Below are 26,298 nucleotides of genomic sequence, written 5' to 3'. Positions count from 1 at the left end.
TTTACTAGCAATACGGCCATTTCTGACATTTAAAATGGGATAATGATGGCACCTACCTCCCAGGGCCATTATAAGAGTTAAATGCAAAGTCCCTAGAACCAGGGTACAGAATGAATCTTCAGTGAATGTTAGCTACTACTCTTGTCTTTGCCACTGGGAGCACTAGCACTAGTGCAGCTACTGGTGCTACTTCTGCCGCTCCCACTGGCTCTGTCCCCAGTGCTCCTCTTCATCCCAGTGGATTCTACCAATGAGAGGCAACACTAGAGTACCTAATATGTGCTGGTGCCCTACATACTCTGCATTACCTCATTGGATCCTGGTTATAACCCTTTGAGATAGGGCTTATTATTTTCTTCAGTTTCCATGAAAATTAAGTGTTCAGGGTTAAATAACTCATACATGGTCTCCCAGTCACTAGAATTTGTGTTTAGACCTGCAGACCTTTTCACTCATCCTCTTGGTAGCTAGGTTCTGCCCTCCCACCTCCTGTGTAGCCTGGCCAGAGACCTGAGGGGGGATCTTGTAACTCTTCCTTTCTCATCACATCCCCTAAGTTCTGTCAGCTTGACCTCCTGAAGATCAGAGATCTCTTTATCCCAGTTATGCTAGGTCTTGCCTCCATCAGCTCTCATTCATGTGACTACAATGGCCTCCTAGTTCTTGGCTTCCCGTATTGCTCCCATCCTGTCTGTTCTCTGTGGAACACCAGGCCTCTGTGTTCTTTGACAACCCTGTTCCAAGGTACTTTTCTGCCACCATCTTTAGGATCAAGTTCAGAGTCCTTAATATAACTTCTAAGGCTCCTCACCATCTAGCTTCTGTTGTCCTGTTAAGCTTTGTGTCTTGTCACTTCCCCCCCATAGAAGGCCAAGATCTGGTTTTATTGAGCTTCTCTGTCATGCTCAAAGAAGAAGGGCACAGCTTAGGTTAAGGTTTCCTCAGGAAGCTTGCCTTGATCCTAGGTACTACCAAATTCTGGGATCAGTACTCCATTCCGTATGTGATAACGCTGTGTCCTTCCTCAGTCCTGGCTTGCAACTCATTGGGTGCCCACTTATATTTATTGACTGTCACAGACTGGGAGTACCATGGGGTCAGAAACCATGTCACCCTTATAGACTGCTGCATCCCTGGAGCCCCTCCATGCCTGATGCCATGCTCAATTAAAAAAAAAAAAAATAGGTTCCCAGAGCATCACATTAGAGATGAAGATATCAAAACGCACATTTTGTGACCTCCTTAGGCCACACAGCTCACTCGTGATAGTCTTAGTGGTCAGCAGCCCAGATATGAATAACCACACTTGGATTCAAGTTCTCCCTATGCTACTTACTTGTGTTAAGCCTCAGTTTTTTGTGTAAAATAGGGATGAGAAGCATGTCAACCGAGCAGGGTTGGGAGAACAGAGTGAGGGTATTGCCTGCTAAGAACCCAGCCCAGCACCGGCCCCCTATAAAAACAGTCCTCAGCGACAGGATTTCATTTGAACCCAGGTCTCCCAACTCTCAGAGGAGCATTTGGCTTATGACCACGTGCCTGTGACATTGTCAGAGCAGGATGTGCTTGTGGTTATATGAGGTGTGCCTAGAAAGTAAAAGCAGAAACTAAAGACAATTCTGTTAGGGAAGTTCTCTGGTCTTGAAAGTATTTGATCTAGTGATGCCTTTTGACTATGTAAACATTTCTAGAAAGCCTAGACTGCACTGAAGTCTAAAGAGGTATTTACTATAAAATATTTCCAAAGTTCTCTTTATTATTGTATAAAAGAGAATAGTCTTATACTAACTTTAATGAAACCTTATCCTTACTTAGCATAATGACATACATGCTGAGCTTGGGGATTGGCAAATACCTTTCATAAACATTTATGTGATTGTTTTCTCATGGATGGCAATGCCTATAATCTGTAGATTATTTTCATTTGATAGTAGGATAGTTATAAATGACAAGTTTCAGTAAAGGATTTAGTTCTTTTATTGCATGTCACAAATCTGAGCATTGCTTATGAGTTAAATGACCGTGTTTTGGAAGTAGGCTGCCCTGGGTTCAAATCCAGGCTTCACCACATCTCACCATTATGACCTTTGATAAGCTCCTTTGCATATGTGAGCTCTGGGTTCCTCATCTGTGTAATGGAGATACTATTTGTTATTGTTAGGATTTGCTGGGAAGACTAAGTAAGCTAACATGGATAAACGCTCAGCACAGCACGCAGGTCTGCTTACAAAAGCCATCAGACATCTTCCGCTCAATATTAGTGCAAATGAAGTGCATAACACATCTAACTGAAATATTTGTTGGCACCTTGTAAAGCGAACTTTGGCCAGTCTGCCTTTGCCCATTATATGGGAAAGTTGGTGATCAGTTTTTCCATAGTCAGCTTTCTGGGTGTATCTGGCATTTACCGTAATGGGAAAATGTGTGAGTTTAAGAATTACCATTCATGCTATTTAAGAAGAAGTGTGAACTCTTGGTTATTAAGTCTAGTATTTGAGAAGAAATCAATTTCTGTTATCAATATTTTAGCAAGTTGTTTTAAAATTCCCGGTGACTAGCCCACTTTATTTTGCTCTCACTGTGGTAAACCCATTCACAAGCTATGTAGTTCCCAAGAACTTGTATCCTAGAACTACTGGTCATAGGAGGATCCTGATGAACCTGCCTACAGTAGAACCATGTACCAAGTAGTAAAACTATGGATCTGACCACTGTCCCAGTTATTACTGGTACTCATTTTTAGTGCTGCCATTGCGATGGAAGTGTGCAAACATCACACAGCTTACTCTTTGTGGAGTCTTTGCTTTGAGAAATTATTGGGAAATGTGATATGTATAAAACGCCATTTCAATGTGTGCATGTCTATTGGCTTTTAAGTACCTTACTGCTTTTCTCCTGATGTTTCCCCCAGTTAATTCTTTTCTTAATTGATGTCTGTGCTCTCTCCCTCTCTCTCTACCTCCCTGGCAGTCTTTTCCCTATAAAAGGACCCATCTGTCTAAGGTAGAGATTCTCCATTTTTATATACACTCATCAGTGATTAAGCTGCATAGACTAGACATGCTTATCATTCAGAAGTTTCTTTAACCCTGCTTTTTCAATGCAATGGTGCTTTGTTTGTTTTCCTTCAAGTAAAATATGTTCTTTTCAGCCTCAATGCAAGCACCCAAATGTATGTCTAATTTCTAATCATAGTCATAGAGTGAAGAAAACATTTTAAACTTGCTAATCCATCATAATTAAAAATAATGCTTAAAAAATGGATGCTCCTTATAATATGCAACTATATACAGAGAATAAGAGAGAGAAAAACTCTTTCAGAAAAGTGACTCATTTTCATTTGTTTTCTCTTATTAGACTTGAATTTGAGCGGCAACAGCGTGAAGAACTTGAAAAATTAGAAAGTAAAAGGTAAGCCACTTGGGATACCAGTTTTAACACTACTGTAGTCTGTGGATTCTCACATTAATCTTCCAGACAGAGTTTTTTAGGGTCTCTTTCAGGACCTCCCTCTGATTCTGTGTCAAGTATTTACATGTTTAATGACTGCAGGTCATTCTTCTAGCTGGTTCATTTTACTGCACGTTTGAATTTTCAAATAGTGCATCTTCAAATACTCATGAGAAAAGGAATAGAGTCAGTAGGCAAATTTCATGCACTTGTTAAATTTAATGCTCCATGTATGTACTTGTTTATATCTAATTCAAAAGGCTGTCCTCCTTAGTAATATCGCCTGAGGTTTTAAAAAACCCAAAGAATGACAATTCCCTGTCCTTATGCCTCTTCCCCTTTTAAGCATTTTTGCTTATGTTGTTTAGCCATTTGTATTTCCCTTCTGTAATTTGCTTCTTTATATTTTTTTTGCTCACTTTTCTCGTGTGTGTGTGTGTGTGTGTGTGTGTGTGTGTGTGTGATTGCTTAGCTGATTTGGGGAGTTTTTTAAATATGTTCTGAATGTAATTATCTGATAATGCTAATAAGCATTTTCTCCTTCCCCCCCCTCATCCTATTTAACATGCCAAGAAATGGAAAAAGGATAGATATTGGAGTAGAAACTAAGGCCACAGAAAATCTGCAGATTGGATATTTATTTTTTGGACTCTGGAGTTTAGATGTTACAAATGATTTAGTTTGGTTTCCAGCATCATATAAGATAGATCTTAGGTGGGTCAGGAGATGGAGGCCATGTACTGATAGTTTTGCTTACCCTGTGTTTTTGCTTTGGAGACCATCCCAACCTCAAAACACAGCTCTAGCCCCATTGGGGATCATCTCTTCTCCAGGACCAAACATAACATGTCACTCCAGCAATCATGCATCTTGGTATTCTCATGGAGACTCATATTATTTTCAGTGTTACATGTTAATAAACTAATATTTTGGGCCATTTGGTGATTACCGTTTGTCCTAAACTAGTGATTAAATGCTAAATAGCATGTGGTTATTTGAGCTGGAACAATGAACTGTCAATTATCTTGACTTTGATATTTGACCCCAATGAGTTGAGGACAGCATAAGCATTTTTATTTAATGTCATTTTGTAACTGAATTTCTATTGAGTTTTAGCCATTGGGCTGAATAAAATTATTCCCATTTAAATTTAAATTGGGCATGCTTCTTTCTCTTTGAGCTCAGGGGGCTTTTAAAATTATATCATGCATAACACATTATGCTTATAGACTCTACAAAGAAATGATATCAGAGGCTACTTCAGGAGATTAGGCAAATGATATGTTGGACAGTTACAGAGTAAAAAAGTGAAGCATTATGCTGCTGGAAATGAAAAGGAAGTCAGTTCCCCCCACTTTTTATTTTTGCAAAGGGTTTGAATTCGCGAAGGGTGTCGTCTGTCCATTTTCAGAACATTTCAGTCGGGGAAAAGTTAGCACGGCAATTGTATGTAGCCATCAAATGGTAATCGGTCTCCTTTTGGCATTTCAGGAAACTCATAGAAGAAATGGAAGAAAAGCAAAAGTCAGACAAGGCCAAACTGGAGCGGATGCAGCAGGAGGTGGAGACTCAGCGCAAGGAGACGGAGATCGTGCAGCTCCAGATCCGCAAGCAGGAGGAGAGCCTCAAGCGCCGCAGCTTCCACATCGAGAGCAAGCTGAAGGACTTGCTCGCCGAGAAGGAGAAGTTTGAAGAGGAGAGGCTGAGGGAGCAGCAGGAGATCGAGCTGCAGAAGAAGAGACAAGAGGAGGAGAGCTTTCTCCGCGTCCAGGAGGAGCTCCAGCGGCTCCGGGAGCTCAACAACAATGAGAAGGCCGAGAAGCTCCAGATATTTCAGGAGCTGGAGCGGCTCAAAAGGGAGAAGGACGAGCAGTACGCCAAGCTCGAAGTGGAGAAGAGGAGGCTGCAGGAGCAGGAGCAGGAGCAGGTTGTGCTCGTGGCACATCTGGAGGAGCAGCTGCGCGAGAAGCAGGAGATGATCGGGCTCCTGCGGCGGGGCGAGGTGCAGCGGGCAGAGGAGGACAGGAGGGACCTGGAGGGCGTCCGGGAGTCCCTCCTGCAGGCAAAGGAGGCCCGGGCCGAAGGGGACGAGGGCGGTGAGTCGTTAGAACGGGCTCAGCTGCAGTTCCTCGAGTTCAAGAGAAGGCAGCTGGTCAAGCTGGCCAACTTGGAAGAAGACCTGCTTCAGCAGAAGGACCTCCTGGAAAAGGAAATCGAGGAAGAACAGGACCTCCTGGAACGTTTAAAATCTGCAAATGAGGAGGACGTTAGACCGCTGGAGAACAATGATGACAGCATCGCAGATGTCACCCCGGCGGTTCCAAATTTGGAGAAAATAAAGCCGGCGGAATATAGGCTGCAGTGTAAAGCCCGCCAGCTCCAGTACCTCCTGCAGAATCATCTGCCGACCCTGCTGGACGAGAAGCAGAGAGCGTTAGAAATCCTTGACAGAGGTCCTCTCGGCTTAGACAACACTCTGTATCAAGTGGAAAAAGAAATGGAAGAGAAAGAAGAACAGCTTGCACAGTACCAGGCCAATGCGAGCCAGCTGCAGAAGCTCCAAGCCACTTTCGAGTTCACTGCCAACATTGCTCGTCAGGAGGAAAAAGTGAGAAAGAAGGAAAAGGAAATTCTTGAGTCCCGGGAGAAGCAGCAGAGGGAGGCGCTGGAGCGGGCCGTGGCCAGTCTGGAGAGGAGGCATTCAGCCCTGCAGAGGCGCTCCACCCTGGGCCTGGAGATCGAGGAGCAGAGGCAGAAGCTGGCCACGCTGAACAGCAGCAGCAGCGAGCGGGCCGGACTCCGGGCCAGCCTGGAAGCTGAGCAGGAGGCCCTGGAGAAGGACAGGGAGAGGTGAGACCGGGAACGGAGAGTGTAGCACACTGTAGGTGACAAATGATTGCGTGTTTTCTACCCCTTCTGGTGCGTCTCTCACTGTCTTTTACAAAAGTAATTCTTTTTTGCCTGTGTGTTCTCTAATACACCAGCAAATGGTTATTGTCAAACAAAAGCTGAAAAGGTACCCCTAAACATTTCTTTTCTCCTTGGGAGCCTCGTTCTAGAATCGTTGGTCTACAGTTGAAAAAAACACACAAAGAAACCAAAGCCCTTGTCCCTTACTCCACTGACCCATGGAACAAGAATGTTTTTGTATTTGATTAACACGACCTCTTCCAGCTCGTCCCCTCCCTGTGTCTGTCCTCTCCCCTCCTTCGGCCCTCTCCCTCTGTTTCTCTTTCCCCACCCTTCCTCCCTCTTTTTTTCCTTCTTTTTGCCCCTCACTTTACCGCCTCCCAGACCGCCACTCTGGATTTTTCCCATCCTCCCCACTCCCTTCCTCCTCGCCATGGGCTTACCATCTTCTTTGGGACCAGCACTAGCTTCAGTAAAACATCATCCCTTCATGCACAGACTGCACCATGTGCTGATATCCACACCCGGAGCAAAACCGAAAAACAGCCGTTCTCCTACCTCTCCTGATTCACAATATTTGAGGGAAGCGCCAGGATTCTGCCTTAAAAAGTAAACTACTAATCAAACAAAATTCTCCAGGTGATTCTGAACACAAAATTCTCCAGGTATTTTTAAGCATGCGCAGTGATGGTTTACTCATGTTTCTTTGGGTGTTGTGAAAAATAAAACTGGGAACTCATGCTGTTTTCATGGTAAAGAAGGAGTATTTATCTTTTCCCACCCATTCCTTAGAAGTCACCATGCTGCCCACACAGTAGGAGGAAATCAAAAGGAGTAAATACATGAATTCGAGAACACTTTCTCTCGTAGCCCAGCAGACAGAATGTCAAGACTCCCAGAAATCTGTAGGCTGCCTGGTGTGCAAACATCACCCGACTGGCTATCCCACAGAGGTGGGGGTTCAAACCCTGGCCCAGCCCCTTTCTGTCTGGCTGGCCTTGGCCGGCTCAGAAGCCTGGGATGCATACCGATGACAAAGCAAGACCTACTGTGAGGCTGGAGTCTCTCTCCATCATTTTTCCGAACAGGTTGGGACAACCTCCCTTTCGAATGATCTGCTCATACTGTGGGTTCTATTTACCTTTGCTCTCTGGTTATTCCCTCTGGCAAACCAGCAAGAAATAACAATCAAAAACCATAATGCTATTACTTCGGAGAAATAGGTTGGAGGTTTAAGAAAATGATTGCAGGTATGTTATGTAAATGAAATTGCTGGACAAAGCTCCAGCCCCAGGAAATTTAAAGTAGTGGAGGGCGTGCTCTCAATTTATATCCTGCAGTGTGCAGTAAGAATGCCGCATGAGCTTTGAGCTTGACGTCCCCCGCTTTTGTCATCCGGCTTCACTCCCTGGCCATTTAGTATTAATACTCTATTACAGCAGATACAGTATTGCGATTTCCATGGAAGTGAATTCCCAGTGTCAGCATTCCTCCAGAAGCCACACAAAGGATGCATTTAGCTTCATGTGTTTTGATGGAGTAGACTTCGCTAAGGCCTAATTCAGGCCAAAGTGTTCTGAGCCCTGCTCTGACTGTGACGCTCCTGTGGCCTTCTTTGGGTGTTGGTTTTATTGTTATTATCTCTCTGGGTTCTCATGGCTAAGCCAGGGCCTGCCGTGCAGCCCGAGTCCATCTCTCATGAAGTTCCATAAGTGTGAAATTTTAAATTTACATGGAACCAGGTCAGACAGCGTGCGCTGAACTTGGCTTTCCTCTTTTGGCTTCCTTATAAACAAGATCCAGTTTATTCTCTTGTTTTCTTTTCCACCCAGTGGTTGTGTATCCAGCGGGGCCAAGTATCATGCAGTTAGAAGGCGGCAGGTCTGCTCCCCACCCACTCAGGGCTGCTGTGTCCTCTTGGCTGCTGGCCCAAGGGCAGTGGCCCAGGCTGGCCAGCTCTTCACCTGTGCTGAACCGTGTCCTGGGATGCCCTGCTTCCCTCGCCCCCCGCATACATCCCATTTGGGCTTCAGGGCCCCGCACCAAACCCTCGGCTCTGTGGAGTCTTTTCCATTGCCTCAGTGCTGAAGGCTGTCCTTGAGCAACTCCAGTATGTGTCACCTCAGCTCTGAACATTGGCAATTACTTTCTTACACGCAACTCATTTTCCTTACCATCTCTGAGACTTTGTATTAATATCGCTCCCTGGTTCTTTGCCCACCAACTGGCTCGTAACATCAATTTTTCATGCTTTTTTCTTCCTCCTTTGAAAATACTTCATACTGTGTAAGTTGATGCTTCATAAATACTTGCTCATCAGTAGACAGATGAAGGGCTGAGTTAAGCTGGGCATTGCTTCTGTGAAACCCATGAGTGACCTTGTAACCACATCTCTGAGAATTAAGAACTTGGCTCTCATGCAGAACAGAGCAGTAGAATTGCTGTTGGTAACACCAGAGAGCTGGCAATATCATGGTGTGCCAGCATCTGAATGTAGAATCTCTAAAGTTTGGAACTGAGGGAATTTAGAAGACTCATTGATTCTCTCATTTGGCATATGAAGAACTTGAGACCCAGATTTCATTAATTTGCCCAAGTTCACACAGTGAGTGAGCTGTAGCCCCTAGCTGGGTCTCATGTACCCGGGGCCATATTTACTGGAAAGCTTGGCCCTTTGGGCTCATGGCCCTGGATTCAGGCATGCTGGGGCCAGCAGGAGAATGACCTTATAAATAGTTGACCTCATATTGGATGTATCATTTATCATGGGAAATACATGTTTGGTTCAATTATTTATGGTTTATTTTAATTTCTCAAGATACTCCCCTTGCTTTCCTAGGTCTTTTGCCTATTTCCCTTTTCTACACCCTCTGTCTTAGCCAAAGTGGATTCCTAGTTTTTGTGACTTAGGCCTTTGTTACTGCTGCTTTCTGCATCTGGAGAATCTTTACCCTCATCTCCAAATGTCTGAGTTCCCATTGGTCTCTGAAGGCTCAATTTTGAACGGCCTTGACCCTGTGGATTCTCCTAGATGGGTGGTTTTTAGAAAACTCTTTAAAACTTGGGTCTTTTTTGTCAAACTGAAGTATGTAGAGGGATCCCAATGCATAGCCAAAGGCCATTTATTTTTTTGAAGCGGTGGTAGGGGGCTCAGAATCATGCCCATCTGCCTCAGAGGGTTACCTTGGAGCACTGTGGGAATATTTTTGCCCTTAATAATTAAGCTCTCTCCAACTTTGGACCCCTGTAGCATTTGTTCTGAATCCTTCTTGTGGCTCCTTATCACCTTATCCCTTGTGTGATGTGGCACCTTTTCTACTAGAAAGTAAAAGCTCTTTGCAAAGAGTGTATAGATCCCCCATGTTTCTAGAACAATGTCCCACGCAGCAAAGATGCTCAGGCAATACTGTCAGTAAAGGAATTAATGTAACTCCTGTCTCTGTAGATTAGAGCATGAAATCCAGCAGTTGAAGCAGAAGATCTGTGAGGTTGATGGCATTCAAAAAGGGCCTCGTGGGACCTTGGAGGGGAAGGCTCCTTCTTCCAGCTTGCCATCCAGTGCTGAGAAGTCTCACCTGGTCCCTCTGATGGATGCCAGGTACTGGACCTTAAACTGATACCACACCTACATTTATGATACAATTTCATGACTCACTGTACCTCATATTATCCAGTTTGCCTGTGGAGGGCTCAAACAAAAGCAGCAAGGCATAGGTGTCCTTGAGGTATATGTGCTTTGTTTTCATCAACTGCTGCCTCGTGGAGAGAGGTACCATTTGAAGGAAACCAAAGACCTGGGAACTGGCCAGCTCCATCCAGGGAATGCTGGTGCAAGGTTGTGTGAGCACATAGAGCTAGAAGACCTCATCCAGAAAGGAGTGAACCAAGGCCAGGCTGTGAGGAACAAAGAAGTAAGGCTAATTGAACCATACCAAGAAAAAGGACCTTGTGCTGACAGTTAATTTATGGAAATCATTAATTACAAATAGATGAAGTCTGTTACAAAAACTGTACCAGTGTATTCAGAATGATCATGAATAGCGTATACATCTGATGCTACTACAGTAAAATGATTTTCAACTTGAGCGGCGTTGTAAATTGCTCTGTGGCTTAGAGCTTCCAGATAAATTAACTTAATCATTCTTTGCCTCTAAGAAAGTGGATTATTTTCCTCAGCTCCAGCTGTGTCATGGGGACATCTCCAGTTGGGCAGTCATGAGCCCTAGGCATTAGGCAATATGTATTTGGATATCAAAATGTATTAAGAACGCTATGAGCTTCTGTATTCCCTTAAATCTAGGTCTGCGACTTCAGTGGGGCTAGTTTAAAATTCAAGTAAAGGTCCAGAGAAGTAATTCATTTGTAAGTGCCCTTGGCTCTGGGTCAGCTGTGTATGATTTTCCTTTCAGTGCTGAAAGGTAACTACCGCACTTTATTACCCTATCCATTTTTGCCTAAAATATTAGTGTCTTTACCTAACGTTTCAGAAAACCATCCAGGCATGGTCAGTAGTACAGAAGTGTTTCTAGGACTATGCATGTGTTTAGAGAGATGAAAGCAGATTCTTTTTCAGTATGCTCAGACATAAATATGCAAAACAGTTCATTTTAAATAATCCATCTAATCAGTGTTTCTAGAACTGGGGAAGGGAGAGCCTACAACTAAGTGAGCCTTCCATGTGGGCAGCCTGAGCCACTAGAAGGATTGTAGCTGGAACTGAAATCCTCTGTTCTCCCTCCTTCCACTGGGTGGATGGTTGTACTTTGTGCAATTTCACCTACATTCTTGAGGATACCAGATGCTACTTTGTGCACTTCGTGTGCACAAAGTTTTTGTGTGCACAATTTGCACAATTTGTGTGCACAATTAAGTGCACTTAATTGCACTTTGTGCAGTTGTGAAATTTGTGCAATTTCACCTACATTCTCGAGGATACCGGATGCCTACATGACAACTGTCTCAGTAGTCAGCCATTTCTTGCTTCCACCGTCATGGCCCTATGCCAGGGAGTTTGGAAGATAGAGAAGCCTTTAAAATATGGTTTCTCCCAGCCAGGTGCCAATGGAGAGGCAAGACAGAGCAGAAACAGTTCAAGCCATTGTTCCTTGGGAATAGTGATGATTCATAGAAATTGTGTCTACTCCCCAGCCCTCCCCCTCTTCAGGCCTCTTAAATAACTTTGTGATGTGGTAAATAACTGTCACTCTTTTCCATGTGAGGGAACTGAGGCTTGCTGAGTGAAGTGCTGAGTCTCAAAGTCAGGGCTGAGGCCATGGAGCCTTCTGAAAGCGGTGTCTGTGATTCTCCTCTGCCCTGCAGCAGAGAGATCCAGGAGAGGTTTGGATGGGATCACTGACTCTGCCTTTTATCCTCAAGATTCTCTTATTTGTCCAGTACTCTCTTGTTTGGGAAAAACCCATATAGTGAACACATGGCACTAGATTTCTTAGAATGTAGGGGAATATTCCAGGTCTGGCATTTAGCATGAGAAAGTTCCTTGTTTCGAAGGGCATAATGAAGAAAGGATCTCATGTGCCCTGTATGGTTAGATCTTTGAGTACTACCATCCGTACCTCTGTTGTTTGCAGGATCAGTGCTTACATTGAAGAGGAAGTCCAAAGACGACTTCAGGACTTACATCGTGTGATTGGTGAGGGTAGCAGTGCATCAGCCAACATGCTGAAGGTGAGTTGAGGGGACCAAGCTATCGGTCATTCGTTTCCGAGATGACCTTTCCATAAGGTGGTGGTGGTGGCAGTGATGGGCTCCTTTATTATCATTTGTTAGTGAGAAAATTGAGATGCAGAATGTTCTAGAAAAATTGAATATTGCTTGGGTGGAGCTTAACAGGTGATAAACAGTGCTTATTCAAGAGAAAATTTATTTATTTTTAAAGTCTATACTTCTGGGGAAAAATTCTTGAGTGAATGTAAAGTCTCCTAAAACATTTTATTTACTTTGTTTGATTTATAAAGATTCTACATGTAAGGTTTTTCTGTTTTCTCCAGAAATACAACCAATTTCCTTAAGCATTTAATTTTGCTTGATAAATTATCCTGAGTAGATTTATAATTTTGCTTTGGAGAAGGTATGTATTTGCGATGTTGATTTTTATCAAACTAAAAACATTGCCTTCCTATCCTGCAACTTAAGAAATGTCCTAAGGAAATTTTGCTTTTAATATTATTCTTAGCAATTTTAAGAGTAGGACTAGATGCTTCAGTTCCCTCACAGGCAGATGGATCGATAGAGTCATGTTTACCTTGGGAATATAAATTCTGTAGAAGAGTTGTCATTGTTGAGCAAGTATGCTTCTTTAGAATTTTGTTCCCATAAATATTTCTAATCAAATCAGTTTCTTTTCCCTCTATGAACAAGCTATAATTTAATATAGAGGGCTTTTTATTTTCTTATCAGGATAATGAGAAACTCCACAATGGCACCATTCAACGTAAGCTAAAATATGAGGTAGGTAATGATTTTTCAGATTGATAAGGTCGCCTTAAATTATGGCATGCTTGTGTGATTAAATTTTCTTAATGTTTAGTTGCATAATTAGAATTTTGAAGTCCCAGTGAGATTAATGGCTAATAGGGGAGGCAAGCTATTATACGGACTTAAAATTAAACGGAATCCTGTAGGTTGAAAACTGTTTAGACTTTACTTGAATGGCATGTGACTGTGGTGGAGGCTTCTGGCCCATTTTTTGTTAGTAACAGTATCCTTTCCTTTGGTCTGTATTTAAAAGGGAGAATTGTATAATCAGAATCAGATACAGGGTTTGGAAATGAAGCTGAGTACCTATCACTGTTTTACAAACCCTGCTCATTTTATAGACTGCGAGTTGGCAGTGGTACAAAGGACATACTCTTGGTTGATTCACTTATTTCTCTGGTGGACTGTCAAACCAAGGTTTATTTGGGCACACGACTTGAAAGGTTTTACTTGTATTTTTCCCCCACTGAGGGACTTGTCCTTCACATACACTCCCAAATTAAAACAAAACAAAACAAAACAAAACAAACTCCCCAAAATTCTAGGTGGTAAAAGTCTTGTAGATGGTGCCCATACATTCCAAAACAGAACAAGAGGTGAAAGGTGGGTGTTCCATAGGAGGCTCAACTGACTTTGGCCACCACCACACTTGTCTTCCAGTCATCCAGTAACGATGTTGTCTTCCTCTGGACATCCATCTCCCTAGCAGATAACCTAGGAAAGAGTACGACATTGCCGTTCATTTCTTTCTGTCCACTACACCTGGCCTGTAGTGGACACCCAGTGCCCAGGCACCCAGCCTTTCACAGTGCTGGTTTGTAGCTGTGGCAATGGCGTTCTAACTAGGGTAGGTATAATTAAGAATTGCCATGAAGTGAGGCAAGAAAAAGATGACTAAGGTCAAAATACTTGTCCATTTCTTTTGGCCTTGTCATCTGATTGTCATTAAGTACTCCATGATTCCTTTTACATTTTGGACATATGGTCATGGGCTTATTTTCACAACTGAAGCTGAACTTTTGAAAATTGAATCAAAGATCTTAGGATTTATTTTGGAGCAATTAAAATATTAGACCAAGAAATGGATACTGTGCATCAATCCCATGCAACATATTTCTATCAAATATTCGACAATTTGTAAGATAAACTATATGAAAATTGATGTTGTGTGTGTGAATCAGATCATCTGTTCTTAAATCATGTATCAATCAATATAAATGGCTTAGGCTTTCCATTCAACCTATTCATTAATCTACCCAATGAAACCAATGACTGCAAGAATCTTCATGTGCAAAACATTTGCGAAAGGTGCTGCCACATCCCCATTTCACCTGTTTTTGCCATCTTGAACAGAAAAGGTCTCTTGGCCCTCTGCTGCCCAGAGAGGTCACTGAGGCCTGCAGCAGAGAACAGGGGCGGGACGTGGATGGGAACAACCACCGGGGTCATCCCTCGACATGGAGCTTCTTCGGCTCTCTGGCGCCCTCCTCAGGATCCCAAGAGAGAGCCCACCGGCGAAGCCATCGGCCCTCAGAACACAAGGCGCCCCAGAACAGTGATCACGGACATAGTCATCCTGAGCGTACAGGCTGTTTTCAACCAGAATGTTTTAGTCTACCTGCAATCACTTTTCTTAACGAAAGCAACTCCGGCGACACAAAACGTGTTCTGCGTAGGTCAGGAAATCTCAGTGAGCCGATGACTCATGAAGATGAAGACAGCTTGGGAGTCGAGTCCAGCTGGACCTTGCTGCAAGATTTGTCCCAAGAAGTGTCTGTAAAGAATGAAGGCAAGCAGACCAGGCAAAGCAAGTTACTCTGCTTTGTCCTCTCTGAAAGCATTTCTAGTGAGGAGGGTGCGTCCCACAGTGTTCCTCAGAGAGTACCAGCCTCAACGTTTTGTGGTGAGCAGCAAGTCGAGGGAGAGTTACCTGCTAAAGAAGTTAGCTCTCCATGGTCCCTGATAAATAGCAGGACAGAAGGAACTGGTGGGTTGGGCTATTTTTACCACAGGCTCTCAGACATTTATAAAGATACCAGCAGTCACCTGCTACAGTCTGGCACAGAGGTGATCCACCACGTGGGGAGCCTGTGTGACCCCCATGGGCTCACCTCCCGTGCGACCACATTGATTAGAAGACTGCCATTTCTGAAACACTCTCCCCCAGATGCACCCCTGAAGTCACACAGGGTGTCATCGGAGTCTCATTCTTTCCCCAGAGAGGCTCAGGTTGGCAGCAGCCACAGTGAGGAGGCAGGGGCCGCTAGGCCAGCAGAGAGCATGATGCCTTTCAGAGCACCAGGCCTTCCTGCGGCCTCTGTGGCTGTGGGCTCCTCAGGCTCCTGCCCAAGCTCAGTTCACCGCCTAGAATACGAAGGTGCTAGAAGGACCCGTGCATTTAAGCAGACCCTTGTGCAGTTCCCAGCCCGGATGCTGAAACTTCAAGAGCACCCTTTAGAAGACTTTCTTGAGCACGTGGCTTGTTGCCTGCCAGAACTGGCAGGCAACGTGAACGAAGTCCAGGGTGTTTACTGGCTTGCTGTTGCTAACTGCGCAGAACCTGAGCCTCAGCCAGCATGTTTGCTCCTGCTTCGTTCCATGCTGTATGCTCTGGTTCTTTCAGGTAGCCCGTCTGGCCCAGTGGCCATTTTTCATGCTCTCCCTCTCTCTGGACTAGAGGAGGTTCAAATTGGCTTCGGTGGGCAGAGCATTAGATTCCTGGGCTCTGCGGAGAGTCTTCTGCTCACCGTATTTAGTTACAACAAAGCCCTCTGTCAGCAGATATGCCGTGACCTCCTGAGCGTTCTGATGCCTGAGTCTGAGGTCTCTGCCTGCACCAACCATCCTTTGTTCCAGCAAGATCTGGTTCAGCTTTCTCTTGATTGGAAAGCAGAAATCCCGGATTTAGTTTTGGCAAATGGACTTCGGTTTTCAACCAGATTCCAAAATACCTTGGTCAACATGATTTACTTTCTGCACGGAAACATGAACATCAACATCCCCTCTCTGGCAGAGGTGCAGTTACTGCTCTACACGACTGTCAGAGTCAAGGGTGACCCCGGCCCAGATGAGTGCCAGTCGTTAGTCCTTCTGAGCACCCACGTTGCCCTTCTGAGGGAAGATCGAGTTTTCTATCCCCATACCCCATCTCTAAACACACCTCCTCCAGGAACACAATTTGATGTGACCAGATGCCGTGCTTTGAGCGAATTCAGGTGTGTTGTTGTTTCAGAGAAGAAGACACTGTCAACCATTGAGCTTGTCTTCTTCGCTAAGCTCCAGCCCCCACCCGACTCAAGAAGTAGGCCAGCCAGGCACTTTGAAGAAGCCCAGAACATCCACTTGTTTGCCGGCACCCTGGGTCTTCAGGGCAGTCAAAATGCGGCGCCCGAGGTCTGGAAACTGACCCTCAGCTCTCAGGACGAGACTCTGTGGCTCATTTCACATTTGACAAGGCTTGAGGGAGGAAACTTGTAAAAATTTTCTGCATGTTTTTGGGAGATTTTTAATAAATATTTAACAATATGAGAAGAATCAAGGACTGAGAATATCTCTGTGTAGCTAATTGATTCAAAATTGGAAAAATGCAGACCTCTAAAATAGAAAATGTTAAATATTCTAAATAGCTACGATGAAAGAAAAATAGGGACTAGCAGAGCACTGATAACATGTCTTTATCACCACCCTGCATCATTTGCTTAGACCTCAGCCTTGTAAATTTGGGTCTGCCTCATTATTTGTGAGGTGATTAAAGCATTTCTGATTGTTTTTGGCTTCATGTCGCTTGTAGTATGGTGGCTTGGACTCTGTGTCTGCTGGATTCCGGCAGGCTAATTTGTGCTGCTTGAAAAAGTGCCCAGTTGGCAGTGACCTTCACTGACATCTTCCGTTTTTGTCATGATTAGGACAGCTCTGTAGCAGAGCACATTAGTAATGCATCAAGCTTTCTGGAAGGACCCAGGGATTTAAAACACGCTCCCCTCACTCTAACATATGGAATGGAGACCGCACCACAGGCCCTGCGGTGTCCTCTTCCTCAGTTAATTGCCTTTTCCTTCCTCCTCAGATTTTTTGTCTATTGCTTTCCAACCCATGTGCTTTCAGCTCATTTGTTGATTTAGTTTTGACTACCCTTTGCCCTATGCCACATGCCCCCCACATGCCAGTTCTTTCTCGAGCTTTTTTCTGTCCTCGAAAGGCTCTTCATCTTCAAGTCTTTTTCTCACAGCTCCTTCATGCGATCCTATCAGCTGTATGGTCACCTCAGAAGGCCTTCAGCACTTTCTCCTGGCTGCCCTCCCTCTCATAACCTCTGACTGAGATGTTCTCTTGGCCTCCCTTCCGAGACGAGTCATGCCCATACCAGCCTCAGGTACATCTCTCTTCACAAAGTACCATCTGGTACTCAGCTGCCCTCCTCCTCTGTGAGAGGCTTGCTCTGCTGAGCTCCAGAGTCTGAGAAGGAAGGAGGTGTTTTCTTCATGGCTCCATCCTCCCTCTCCCACTAACAGCCAGGATCATGTCAAGCTCATGGTAGCTGCTCAGCGAATGTCGCAGGCAGTTGAACGAAGTGATTCCACAGAGCCATTTATTTTATTCCTGGCATGGAGGGGCCATTCTTTGTCATAGCCCCCCTCTTCATTTCTACTCCTAATCGATGAGAGAGTCCGTGTCAAAGCTTAGCCCATCCCGAAACTCATCGTCTCCCTTTGGGCAGGAAGTACAGACCTTCCCTCTTTCCCCATCAGAGTTAACGAGCTACTTAATGGCTTCTCTGCTCATCATTAATTTTCCTCTAACCAGGTCAGGGGCAGTGGACAGGAAAGGGCAGGAAACTGGAGAGCACATTAGGGTACAGACACTAGCGGCTGCTGCCTTGTCTGCAGTAACCAAGTGGGGGCTTTTTGCCTTTTTGAGGCAATAGAATTCAGATGTTTTTAAGTGGAGCCTGTTTTTGTCAGCCCCCCCCAACCCCGTATACACACACACACACACACACACACACACACACACACACTATTGCCTTATGCATGAAGGGTCTTGAATCTCTGATGAGGACATTGTTAAAATTAGTTAGCTAGTCACATTCCTGGCTGGAAGATCTTCTATTGTAGAAGAAATTTCTCAAATGAACCATAGTAGTCTTCTAATATCTTATCAACAATTTTTACCTAATTTCAAAATTTTTTGCCTTTTTCAGCAAATACTTTCTTAAAAATTGCCCCATTGAGTATTTTCTCAAATATCCTTGACCAGAAGAACAGAATTAATGCTCATGAAGAGCAAACAGAGTGAAATTTAAGATGTCAGCAGAGGGATGCTGTAGTTGGAAGGGAAACCGTACATAAACAGGACAAAAATTTTAACAAAGAGTGAAAAATATTAGGCTCGCTTGTCTTCCGTAGGTTAAAAAAGACATAATTCTACCAGGTTTTGAGTTATGGTCTTTAATAATGTCCATAGATGGAGCGTGCAGCCAATATGAGCATTGCATGAAGTCGTATAATTCATTATAAACTTCTTCAGTCTGCTTTATGATCCAGGCAGGCCACAATGAGGATTACAGTCAGATCTCACTACACCACAGAAGCAGCCTCCAGCAATTCAAATTTTACATGTCTGTTCTCTCACCAAAGCATACTTTTTACCTTGAGATCAAATATGGTCCCTGATACGAAAATTTGACTTACTATCCATGAAGTAAGTACTAAGGTTGTCCTACCTTAGGTTGTCCCTGGAGAAGCCAGGGGAGTAGTATTTGTGCCATTACCCACTGTGGCTTCAATCTTGGAGGCCTCCCTCCGTCTCCGTCTGGTGCATTCTTTAGTAGGAGTTCTGAGCCCGTGACACTCCTATAGGGAGCAGGTGTGAGCGTCTCCATATCCAGCCTAATGCGGGGTCTTCTCAGTTATAATGAATTCCTGCATCAGGGGGAAAAAAAAAAGGTTCATACATACTTTGTTATGTGGCATTGCTATTGTTGTCCTGTGGGCATAAACATTTACGTTGTGGAACTTGTTAATGCATTCTAGACAACACCTCTTTGAGCACTTTGAAACGGTGATTTCATCTGAATTTGATTAAAATCCATTTTCCTCACAGCTGCCTGTTTTACAGACTTGTGGTTGGCAGGGTGAATTTATTTAGTCTTTGTTGAAAAACATTTCAAAACCGTTTGTCTTCCCTTTCTCATTACTCAAAAAAATGTAAGTGAATCCTTTGGAGAGAATACTTCTGCCTCCCAGCAGTAGTAATTACGGTAATTTTTATTTACATTCTTTTTCCTAAATGATTTCAAGTTTTGAATGAAACATAGATTAGAGCACTTTTATTAATGCTTCTTTGAAGGGCAGGCAGTCTTATTGGTTAGATCAGTTTCTAGTGAGGTTATTTTATTAATTTAGTTACACGGCCTCTAGGATGCCTCTTAGTTCTGCTTCATCATTTATGATATCTTCTGCAATAGGTATTATATCAGTCAGCTATTGTCAGGTGACTTCCCCCCAAATTTAGTGGCATAAAAACAAAAGCTCTCATTTCTTACTGCTGGTTTGTAAGTAGGTTGAGGTGGCTTTACCATGGCCTCCAGGTGACCTGCAGTTCAGATGGGGTTAGTCTGCTCAAGATGTTTCATTTTGAGGTCTGTGCTGAAGGGTCGGTGGCCATCCTTATGATGAAAGAAGCACAAAAGATATGGCTGTGTCATGGCTGCCAGTGTCCCATTGGTCAACACAAGTCACACAGCCAAGTCCAAAGTTAGAGATCAACAAACACTCCATCCACCAAGAAGCCATGGCAACACTGGACATATGCTGCTACTGTAAGGAAGAGAAAAATCGGGACCAGTAGTTCAGTCCACCATGGATATTTTATGTCTTAGGCTCTTATTTAAAGGAAAAATTCAGATAACTTACAGGACTTCTCCCCAAAGGAAGTATTCAGGTACTGGGGAGAACATAGGTCACAGGACCTTTCAAGTTACTTAGTTCAAGTGGCTTTCCGGTTCATTCTTTTTTGACACCTCCAGGCTGATCACTGCCTGCCTCAGAGCAGTTCGACACTGGGGAGTGCTCTCATTGTTAGAGCATTCTTTCCGTAATCCTCATTGCTGGGATCTCCGTCTGCAGGGTCTGTCCATCCTTCACATTCTTCTGTAACAGAATAGAACATGTCTGTTCCACAGCCTGTTTTAACCTGACCATCCTTCAAAGAAGACCGTTCTCTCTCTCACCTCCTCTGATTTTTCTTTTTTACCTCCAACACCCTTCAGTTTCTTCGCTGTTTCTTATACAACATGATCTCCAAACCACCATCATCCAATCTCTTGTTAGGATTGCACCCTTGTAATTTTTTAAAGCCTTCTTCGTAAGGAATGAAACTGACTGAGTTAGTGAGAAGGAAAGAGAGTCTAATATAAATCACTCCTCCTGCCTTTTAATATCTGGTTGAAACCTTTGGTTGCTGAAGATACAGCGGATTACAGTGATAACAATCCCAACCAACTTTTTTATTGTGGCTCACAATGTACTAAGTTCTTTCCCATACATTGCTCCTTTGAGCCCCACAGTGATCCTCCTGGGATGGGTGAATTGTCATCAATCTCCACTTCATATTTAGGAGTTTAACTAGGAAAGGATCACTTGATTGAGAATTGGAATCAAACCCAGATCTTCTTACTCCAGAACATATATTCTTTCCATAGTGCCTAAGTCACTCCCTGGTCACAGTTATTCTTGACATTGTCTGGGTACTTTTTTTTTTTAACTGATTTATTTTTCTCTTAGAAACGACTATGCTAGGGATGAATATTTGAAAGAATTATGAAGTTGATTTTTTTCTGATTTCTAAGTTCTTTTATTGGAATTTCTAGACATTAAAAATTATTTCTCTTTTTAGGAGTTGGGGTTTGTTTTTCCCCTCCCAAAAGAATGCCCATGGAAGTTTCTTTGCAACTTCTTCGTTCCCTTTTGTGAACCTAAGTTTCCTTTTTGCTCTTTGCATTTTTAGCTCCTATAGAAGAAAAGCTCGGATACACTCCTAGTGTGAACATGGCACAGATAACCTTGAATGCTAAGCATTGGTCATCTAACTGAAGCTGAAATAATATGCTCCACCGACACCTGATGGAATCCTCCCCCGCTTTCCAACTTTCATTTCTCCTGGGCCTTAGAACTGAGCACAGGTTGTACCAAAACTAGGGCTCCACAAAAATCAGTGAAGATGAGGGATACTTTCATGAGTAATCAGTCACATCGTAGAATTAGAAAAGAAAATACCAGGTTTTCCTTCCTGAACATCCTAAATTGTCAATATTTATGTTTGGCATAAGAGCCACTTAGCATTTTTTGCTTCTCCTTCATCATACTAGACTCATTCTCGAATCTTTTGAGAATTTCATCCATTTAATGGTGAGTTTTCCAGAGATAATGACCATTAAAGGGACCAGTCTTTCATGATCTAGAGAAAGATGGTAATGTTTTTAATAGTTTCCAGTTGAAACATTCATCAGATACCTGGTCTTTCAAACTTTGAAACAATGTTGGTCACCTCAGATCTAGAAGGATGAAATCACCTATTCTGGTAAGAGTCGTGGATTAGACCCTTTTGGATTTAGATCCAAACCCTTTTGGATTTGCCCTAAGGCCACTAAGGGTAAATAAGATACTCCACAAATACCTATTTCCAACAGTTTGTCATTTTCTGGTTAGTTTATCCCTAAAGATCAATAATCAAAATGAGAGGAATACTCCTTTATTTGAAAGCCCTTATTCCTGTTTCCTCATGCAAGTATTTTTAACTCCCGTCACTTTAAAATGAGATCAGGTTAGCGTTGTCTCTTCGTGGTCAGAGGATGCCTGTAGCATGTGTGGCTACATCCCTTAGCACACTCCACTCCAGCTCTGTGTACTCTGATTTCAGAGGCCATGTGGTATTAGCACAAGGTCCTCACAGCCGAGGCAGGTGTCCCCTTCTGGAGATGAATATAAACATGTCTTGACTCTCGACTTTATTCATAATCTGCACATGCTCACGCAAGGTCTCTGTATTCTCTGCCTCTGGGGCATAAGAGGTCCTTGCTACATCATAGCTCTGATTAGAACCATCAGTGTGGCCTGTGTGGTGGAAAAGAGGAGGGAGTCAAAATACTGGCTATGCTGGAAACAGAGAGAGGAGAATTGGCACTTGTGTTAAAGCTGATAAAAAGCCAGGGTTGCCTGTGTTTAAGAAGCAAACCTTGGATATTTGGCTCTAGGAGATCAGACGGCAGTCCTTAGGTCTGACCTTGTCCTAGTCAGAGCATACACTGAATTCCACCATCTGGTACATAATTAGAGTATTTAGGGGAAATGTTGATGGCTCCCTGTAGGATTGGTCCATTCTGTGCCCTCTGTGGTACCGACATTGATCCGAGTGGATGTTAACGCCACTTCCTATTAATTTCCTTAATTTGTCCCTTTTGAAGGAGACAGCCTGAGTAGGAAGAGAAGATTCTAATCTGAATATTCAAAATGTAGCCCATGTTCCGCTTGCTTTCTTTGGCTAAGGACCTGACTATAGTGTTTCCCCAACAATGGAAAAGTAGCATAGTTGTTGACATAAGAGATTATTCATTAAAAGCTACCAGAAAAATATTTTTTTGTATATTATTTTAAAAGATATTTCTTATTTAGAGAAATATAACCCAAGTTATTCACTATGTACTTTTGCCTGACCTTTCATTTCTAAATAGAACCACTCCACAAGGCATGTAAAGTTCCTTGAAATGTCCCGTGTGTTTATCCAGCTCTGCTGTAAGAGGTGCCTCTGTCCTGTCGTGTTTCTTCACCTCCTCATAAGATGTATGACCAACTTCCTTTCCAAGTCTAAGCATCTTCTTTGCCACATGTAGGGAAACTGTGACTGATTCCAAAATAAATAGTTCCATGGGAATTTAAAAGTTCCCTTAAATAATAGGATGTAATGTGATACAGCACACGTTTACTTGTCTAGCACGAAACTCAATATACTCAAAATATAGCTATTTTCAAATAAAAAATAAGTTTAGGAGACATTTATGTTAGTTCTCCTTCCTTTCCAGCATAAACATGGTTTAGGAGTATGTCAGGAACCTTTCATGCCATGTCCTGAGAAGTCTACATTTCTCATAAAAGTTGACTGCAAAGTAGTTTCTAAAAATTACATTGCAGCAGTGGTTTGATGGAAACACATAGTTTTGATTTGTCTCTCTGTTCCTCTCTCCATAGATAAAGCTCAAATGTCTTCAGATCCCTAGCTTATTTTTCAGTTAATCATTTCTGCAATTGTACGTTTCTCTACACTCATTAATATTTAGCTACTCTGAAATCTTTGAGACTGAAGTAAACTGTGCCTGTGGGTAGTAACAATATTTCCAGCTCCCAATATGCTATTCAATAATGGAGAAAGAAGTATCTATCTTCTCAGCAAAGGGTGCAGTTAAACGTCACTGTCTGATCCTGTGATTGGGGCAATGGCTCTTTTTTTTTTTTTTTTTAAGGGTTTTATTTATTTATTTGAGAGAGGGAGCACAAGCAAGGGGAGAGGCAGAGGGAGAAGCAGGCTTCCTGCTGAGCAGGGAACCCAACAAGTGGCTCGAGCCCAGGGTCCTGGAATCATGACCTGATTTAGGCGAGGGACATAGATATTATAAGATTTATCTGAGCGACATAAACATTACAAGATCCAGTTCTTCCCAGATAAATGGTCCCTATTTCATTCATGCACCCATTTACCCAAATTTGTAAGTTATCCAACGCATGGCTTTTTTTTCTTAAAAGGATCAGCAGCTTTCCTTTCATTAGGGATTGATTTTGCGATTATAAAATTCTTAGAGAACTTTCCAGTCTTAAAATGTCTATGTAGTAACCAGACCATCAGTTTCAGTCTTATCCCACTTAGAATGTTGACTTATAAAAAGGGAAAGTGAAGTTGGCTAACTTTAGAATGTAATCCATCTGGAGTGGAAAAACCAAATCTTTGTTCAAAATTTGATGCAGCTGAGAAAAACTAAAGGTCTTAGAAACTACAGAGACTTTGCAGAAGTTATTTTATTTTGTATTCCCAGGACCTAAACTTGTGCATGGCACATGGTGGGTGCTCAGTAAGAGATACCAGTGTTTGATTGTATACCCGAAGGGTGCCTATAAGAGAAGGCACTCAGGAGGTTAAAATTAAGTCTCCCTTGCTTAGTTAATAATACATCTGGATATTTTTGTCTGCAGCTCTTCCTCAGTAAAAGTCATAGCATTTAGATAGCCATGTGTTTATTCATAGTTTTTCTTACTCAGTGCCCCATCACAAATTTTTTTTTTATTTAAATTTTTTATTTTAATTCCAGTTAGTTAACATCCAGCATTATATTCACTGCAGGTGATAATATAGTAATTCGACAGTTCCATACATTCCCTGGTGCTCATGATGACACGGACACTCCTGAATCCCCATCACCTCATTCATCCGTCCCCTACCTGCCTTCCCTCTGGCAACCATTAGATCGTTCCCTATAATTAGGAATTGGTTTCTTGCTCTTTCTGTCTGTCTCTCTCATTTTTTCCATTTGCTTATTTGTTTTGTTTCTTAAATTCCACATAGGCATGAAATCATAAGATATTTGTCTTTCTCTGACTTATTTCACTTAGCATAATATGGTCTGGCTCCATCCATGTTGTTGCAAATGGCAAGATTTTTGTTCTTTTTTATGGCTGAGTAATATTCCATTGTAGACCTACATCACGTCTTCTTTATCCATTCCTCAGTCATTGGACACTTGGCCTGCTTCCACAGCTTGGCTGTTGTAAATAAGGATGCTATAAACCCCCATCACAGTTTTCTAATCCTGCTGGAATTATCAGTTTACTTGTCAGTCTCCCTCTAACCAGAAGTCCCCCAGGGCAGGACACTGTCATGCTCACAGCTGGGTTCCCACTGTATAGAAGAGATTTGCTAAATACTGTGCCCATTTCCATAGGCATGAGACTGAAGCACAGAGAGGGTGGGTGGGTGACTGTTAGGCTCAGATAAAGTCCTAATGCTAGAATTTGATTCTGGGTCTTCTCTTTCCACTCTCTGCGTCTTTGACATGACTTACCCGTGGGATCCCAAGTGATATTTCAGGGATGCTGATAATGGTAGAGGTTCAGGACTGAGTATTTATGCTCGATGCTATTATCCACACCTTTTTAAGAACCCATAATACATGCGATAATACATTGCCCCTCATGAATTGACCTTCCTCCTTCTTCCTTTTCCTCATTCTAACCTCTTGGGACAGAGAGAGCACCTCATCAAATGAGCTGTGGCATTAGCCTTTGGGTGTAACTGGTTGAAAGGGTGAAGTCCTCCTAAGGCCGAGTGCATGGGTTTGATTTCTCAACTAGTATCACCAGTTGTTGGCTTCAGCTCTGGACTGCAGCATTCCTCTCTGCTGAGGGCGTTCTCCCACAGCTGCCAACTTCGAGCTGCAAACTCACACACACTACAACCACTGGATTTCCCAAGTGACTGTGGCAGATCTGGCGAAGAGATTATGTTCCTACTTAAAAATGTAGCTATTACATATGGCATAGAAGATTTTTGGGGCTCCGGGAGCAGGGCAAGAACTTCATGGCTCAACCATGGAGACACTTCTTAACAGTAAACGTGCTCTTTGAAAATAAATAAAACCACTGATTTATTTCTCTTCCTTTTCACCTTTCGAAGAGATACACATATTTCATGTTTCAGGAAATGTCCACCTTTACAGTAATTTGGAAACATACTGTCAGTGAACCAAAAGGTCTTTGGCGGTGCACATGTTGAGAAATTCTTTTTTCTAAAGAATTTCCCCTGGGGTCTTTGACATTGGGGACAGCTAAATAGATGTACCATTGTGATAAAATTAATGGTTCTTGTTTTGGGTGACTGGTCACGCAGGGAAAAAATTAGATGCTCTAGAAGGGTTTGGTTAACTTTGTAGCATGCCAAAATATTGGCAGTGTCAGCTAGACGAAAGCAGCAATCTGAGCCCCATTGTACACCTCTGTGTCATCCAGAAACCCGAGCTTTCGTTCACACAGCTAGGTTGGGTCTTCCATGGTACACCCAGCTCAGGATCCAGGACCACAGTAAGTTAGTTTGACTGCAGAATCGTGGAGTTTCCTTAAATTCTGTGTATGTTGCAATGTTCATGAGCTGACTCTATCTCAGATGGACGAAAAATTTCCTGATGGCAGTAAAGCAGTTGGTGGAGGTGGGCTGGAAGGCATCATGGTGCACAGGTGGGCACTTGGTTAGCCTGAGTTCGAATCCTAGCTCTTCCCCCTGCCTCCTTCATATTATCTCGACTCTCAGCCTGGGGCCCCTCATCTGATAAAGAGGGTTCAGTAATGGTTAATACCTCCCGGGGATCGTGAGGATTAAAGGAAATGTGCATATAAACTCTTCAGC

The 26,298-nt window shown here is 43.1% G+C and overlaps 1 protein-coding gene across 4 annotated transcripts in view; it reads left to right on the top strand.

The window, feature by feature from the left end:
• The window catches only part of KIF16B (kinesin family member 16B), a 277,612-nt gene that overhangs the window by 178,602 nt on the left and 72,712 nt on the right, over nucleotides 1-26,298 (top strand). For 2 of the 4 annotated variants that reach the window (XM_032351451.1, XM_032351449.1), the window contains exons 18-23: nucleotides 2,971-3,003; nucleotides 3,358-3,411; nucleotides 4,942-6,300; nucleotides 9,806-9,958; nucleotides 11,949-12,045; nucleotides 12,778-12,828. In XM_032351451.1, the coding sequence (XP_032207342.1) occupies nucleotides 2,971-3,003; nucleotides 3,358-3,411; nucleotides 4,942-6,300; nucleotides 9,806-9,958; nucleotides 11,949-12,045; nucleotides 12,778-12,828 (1,747 nt within the window). Of the gene's footprint in view, nucleotides 1-2,970; nucleotides 3,004-3,357; nucleotides 3,412-4,941; nucleotides 6,301-9,805; nucleotides 9,959-11,948; nucleotides 12,046-12,777; nucleotides 12,829-16,087; nucleotides 16,388-26,298 lie in introns of those variants that run through there. The other 2 variants (XM_032351452.1, XM_032351450.1) reach the window with 2 other exon arrangements.

This window comes from Mustela erminea, chromosome 7 (assembly GCF_009829155.1).
Source record: "Mustela erminea isolate mMusErm1 chromosome 7, mMusErm1.Pri, whole genome shotgun sequence".
NCBI lineage: Eukaryota > Metazoa > Chordata > Mammalia > Carnivora > Mustelidae > Mustela > Mustela erminea.
Note: the sequence above shows the minus strand (reverse complement) of the source record. Positions and strands in the feature narration are given on the sequence as shown.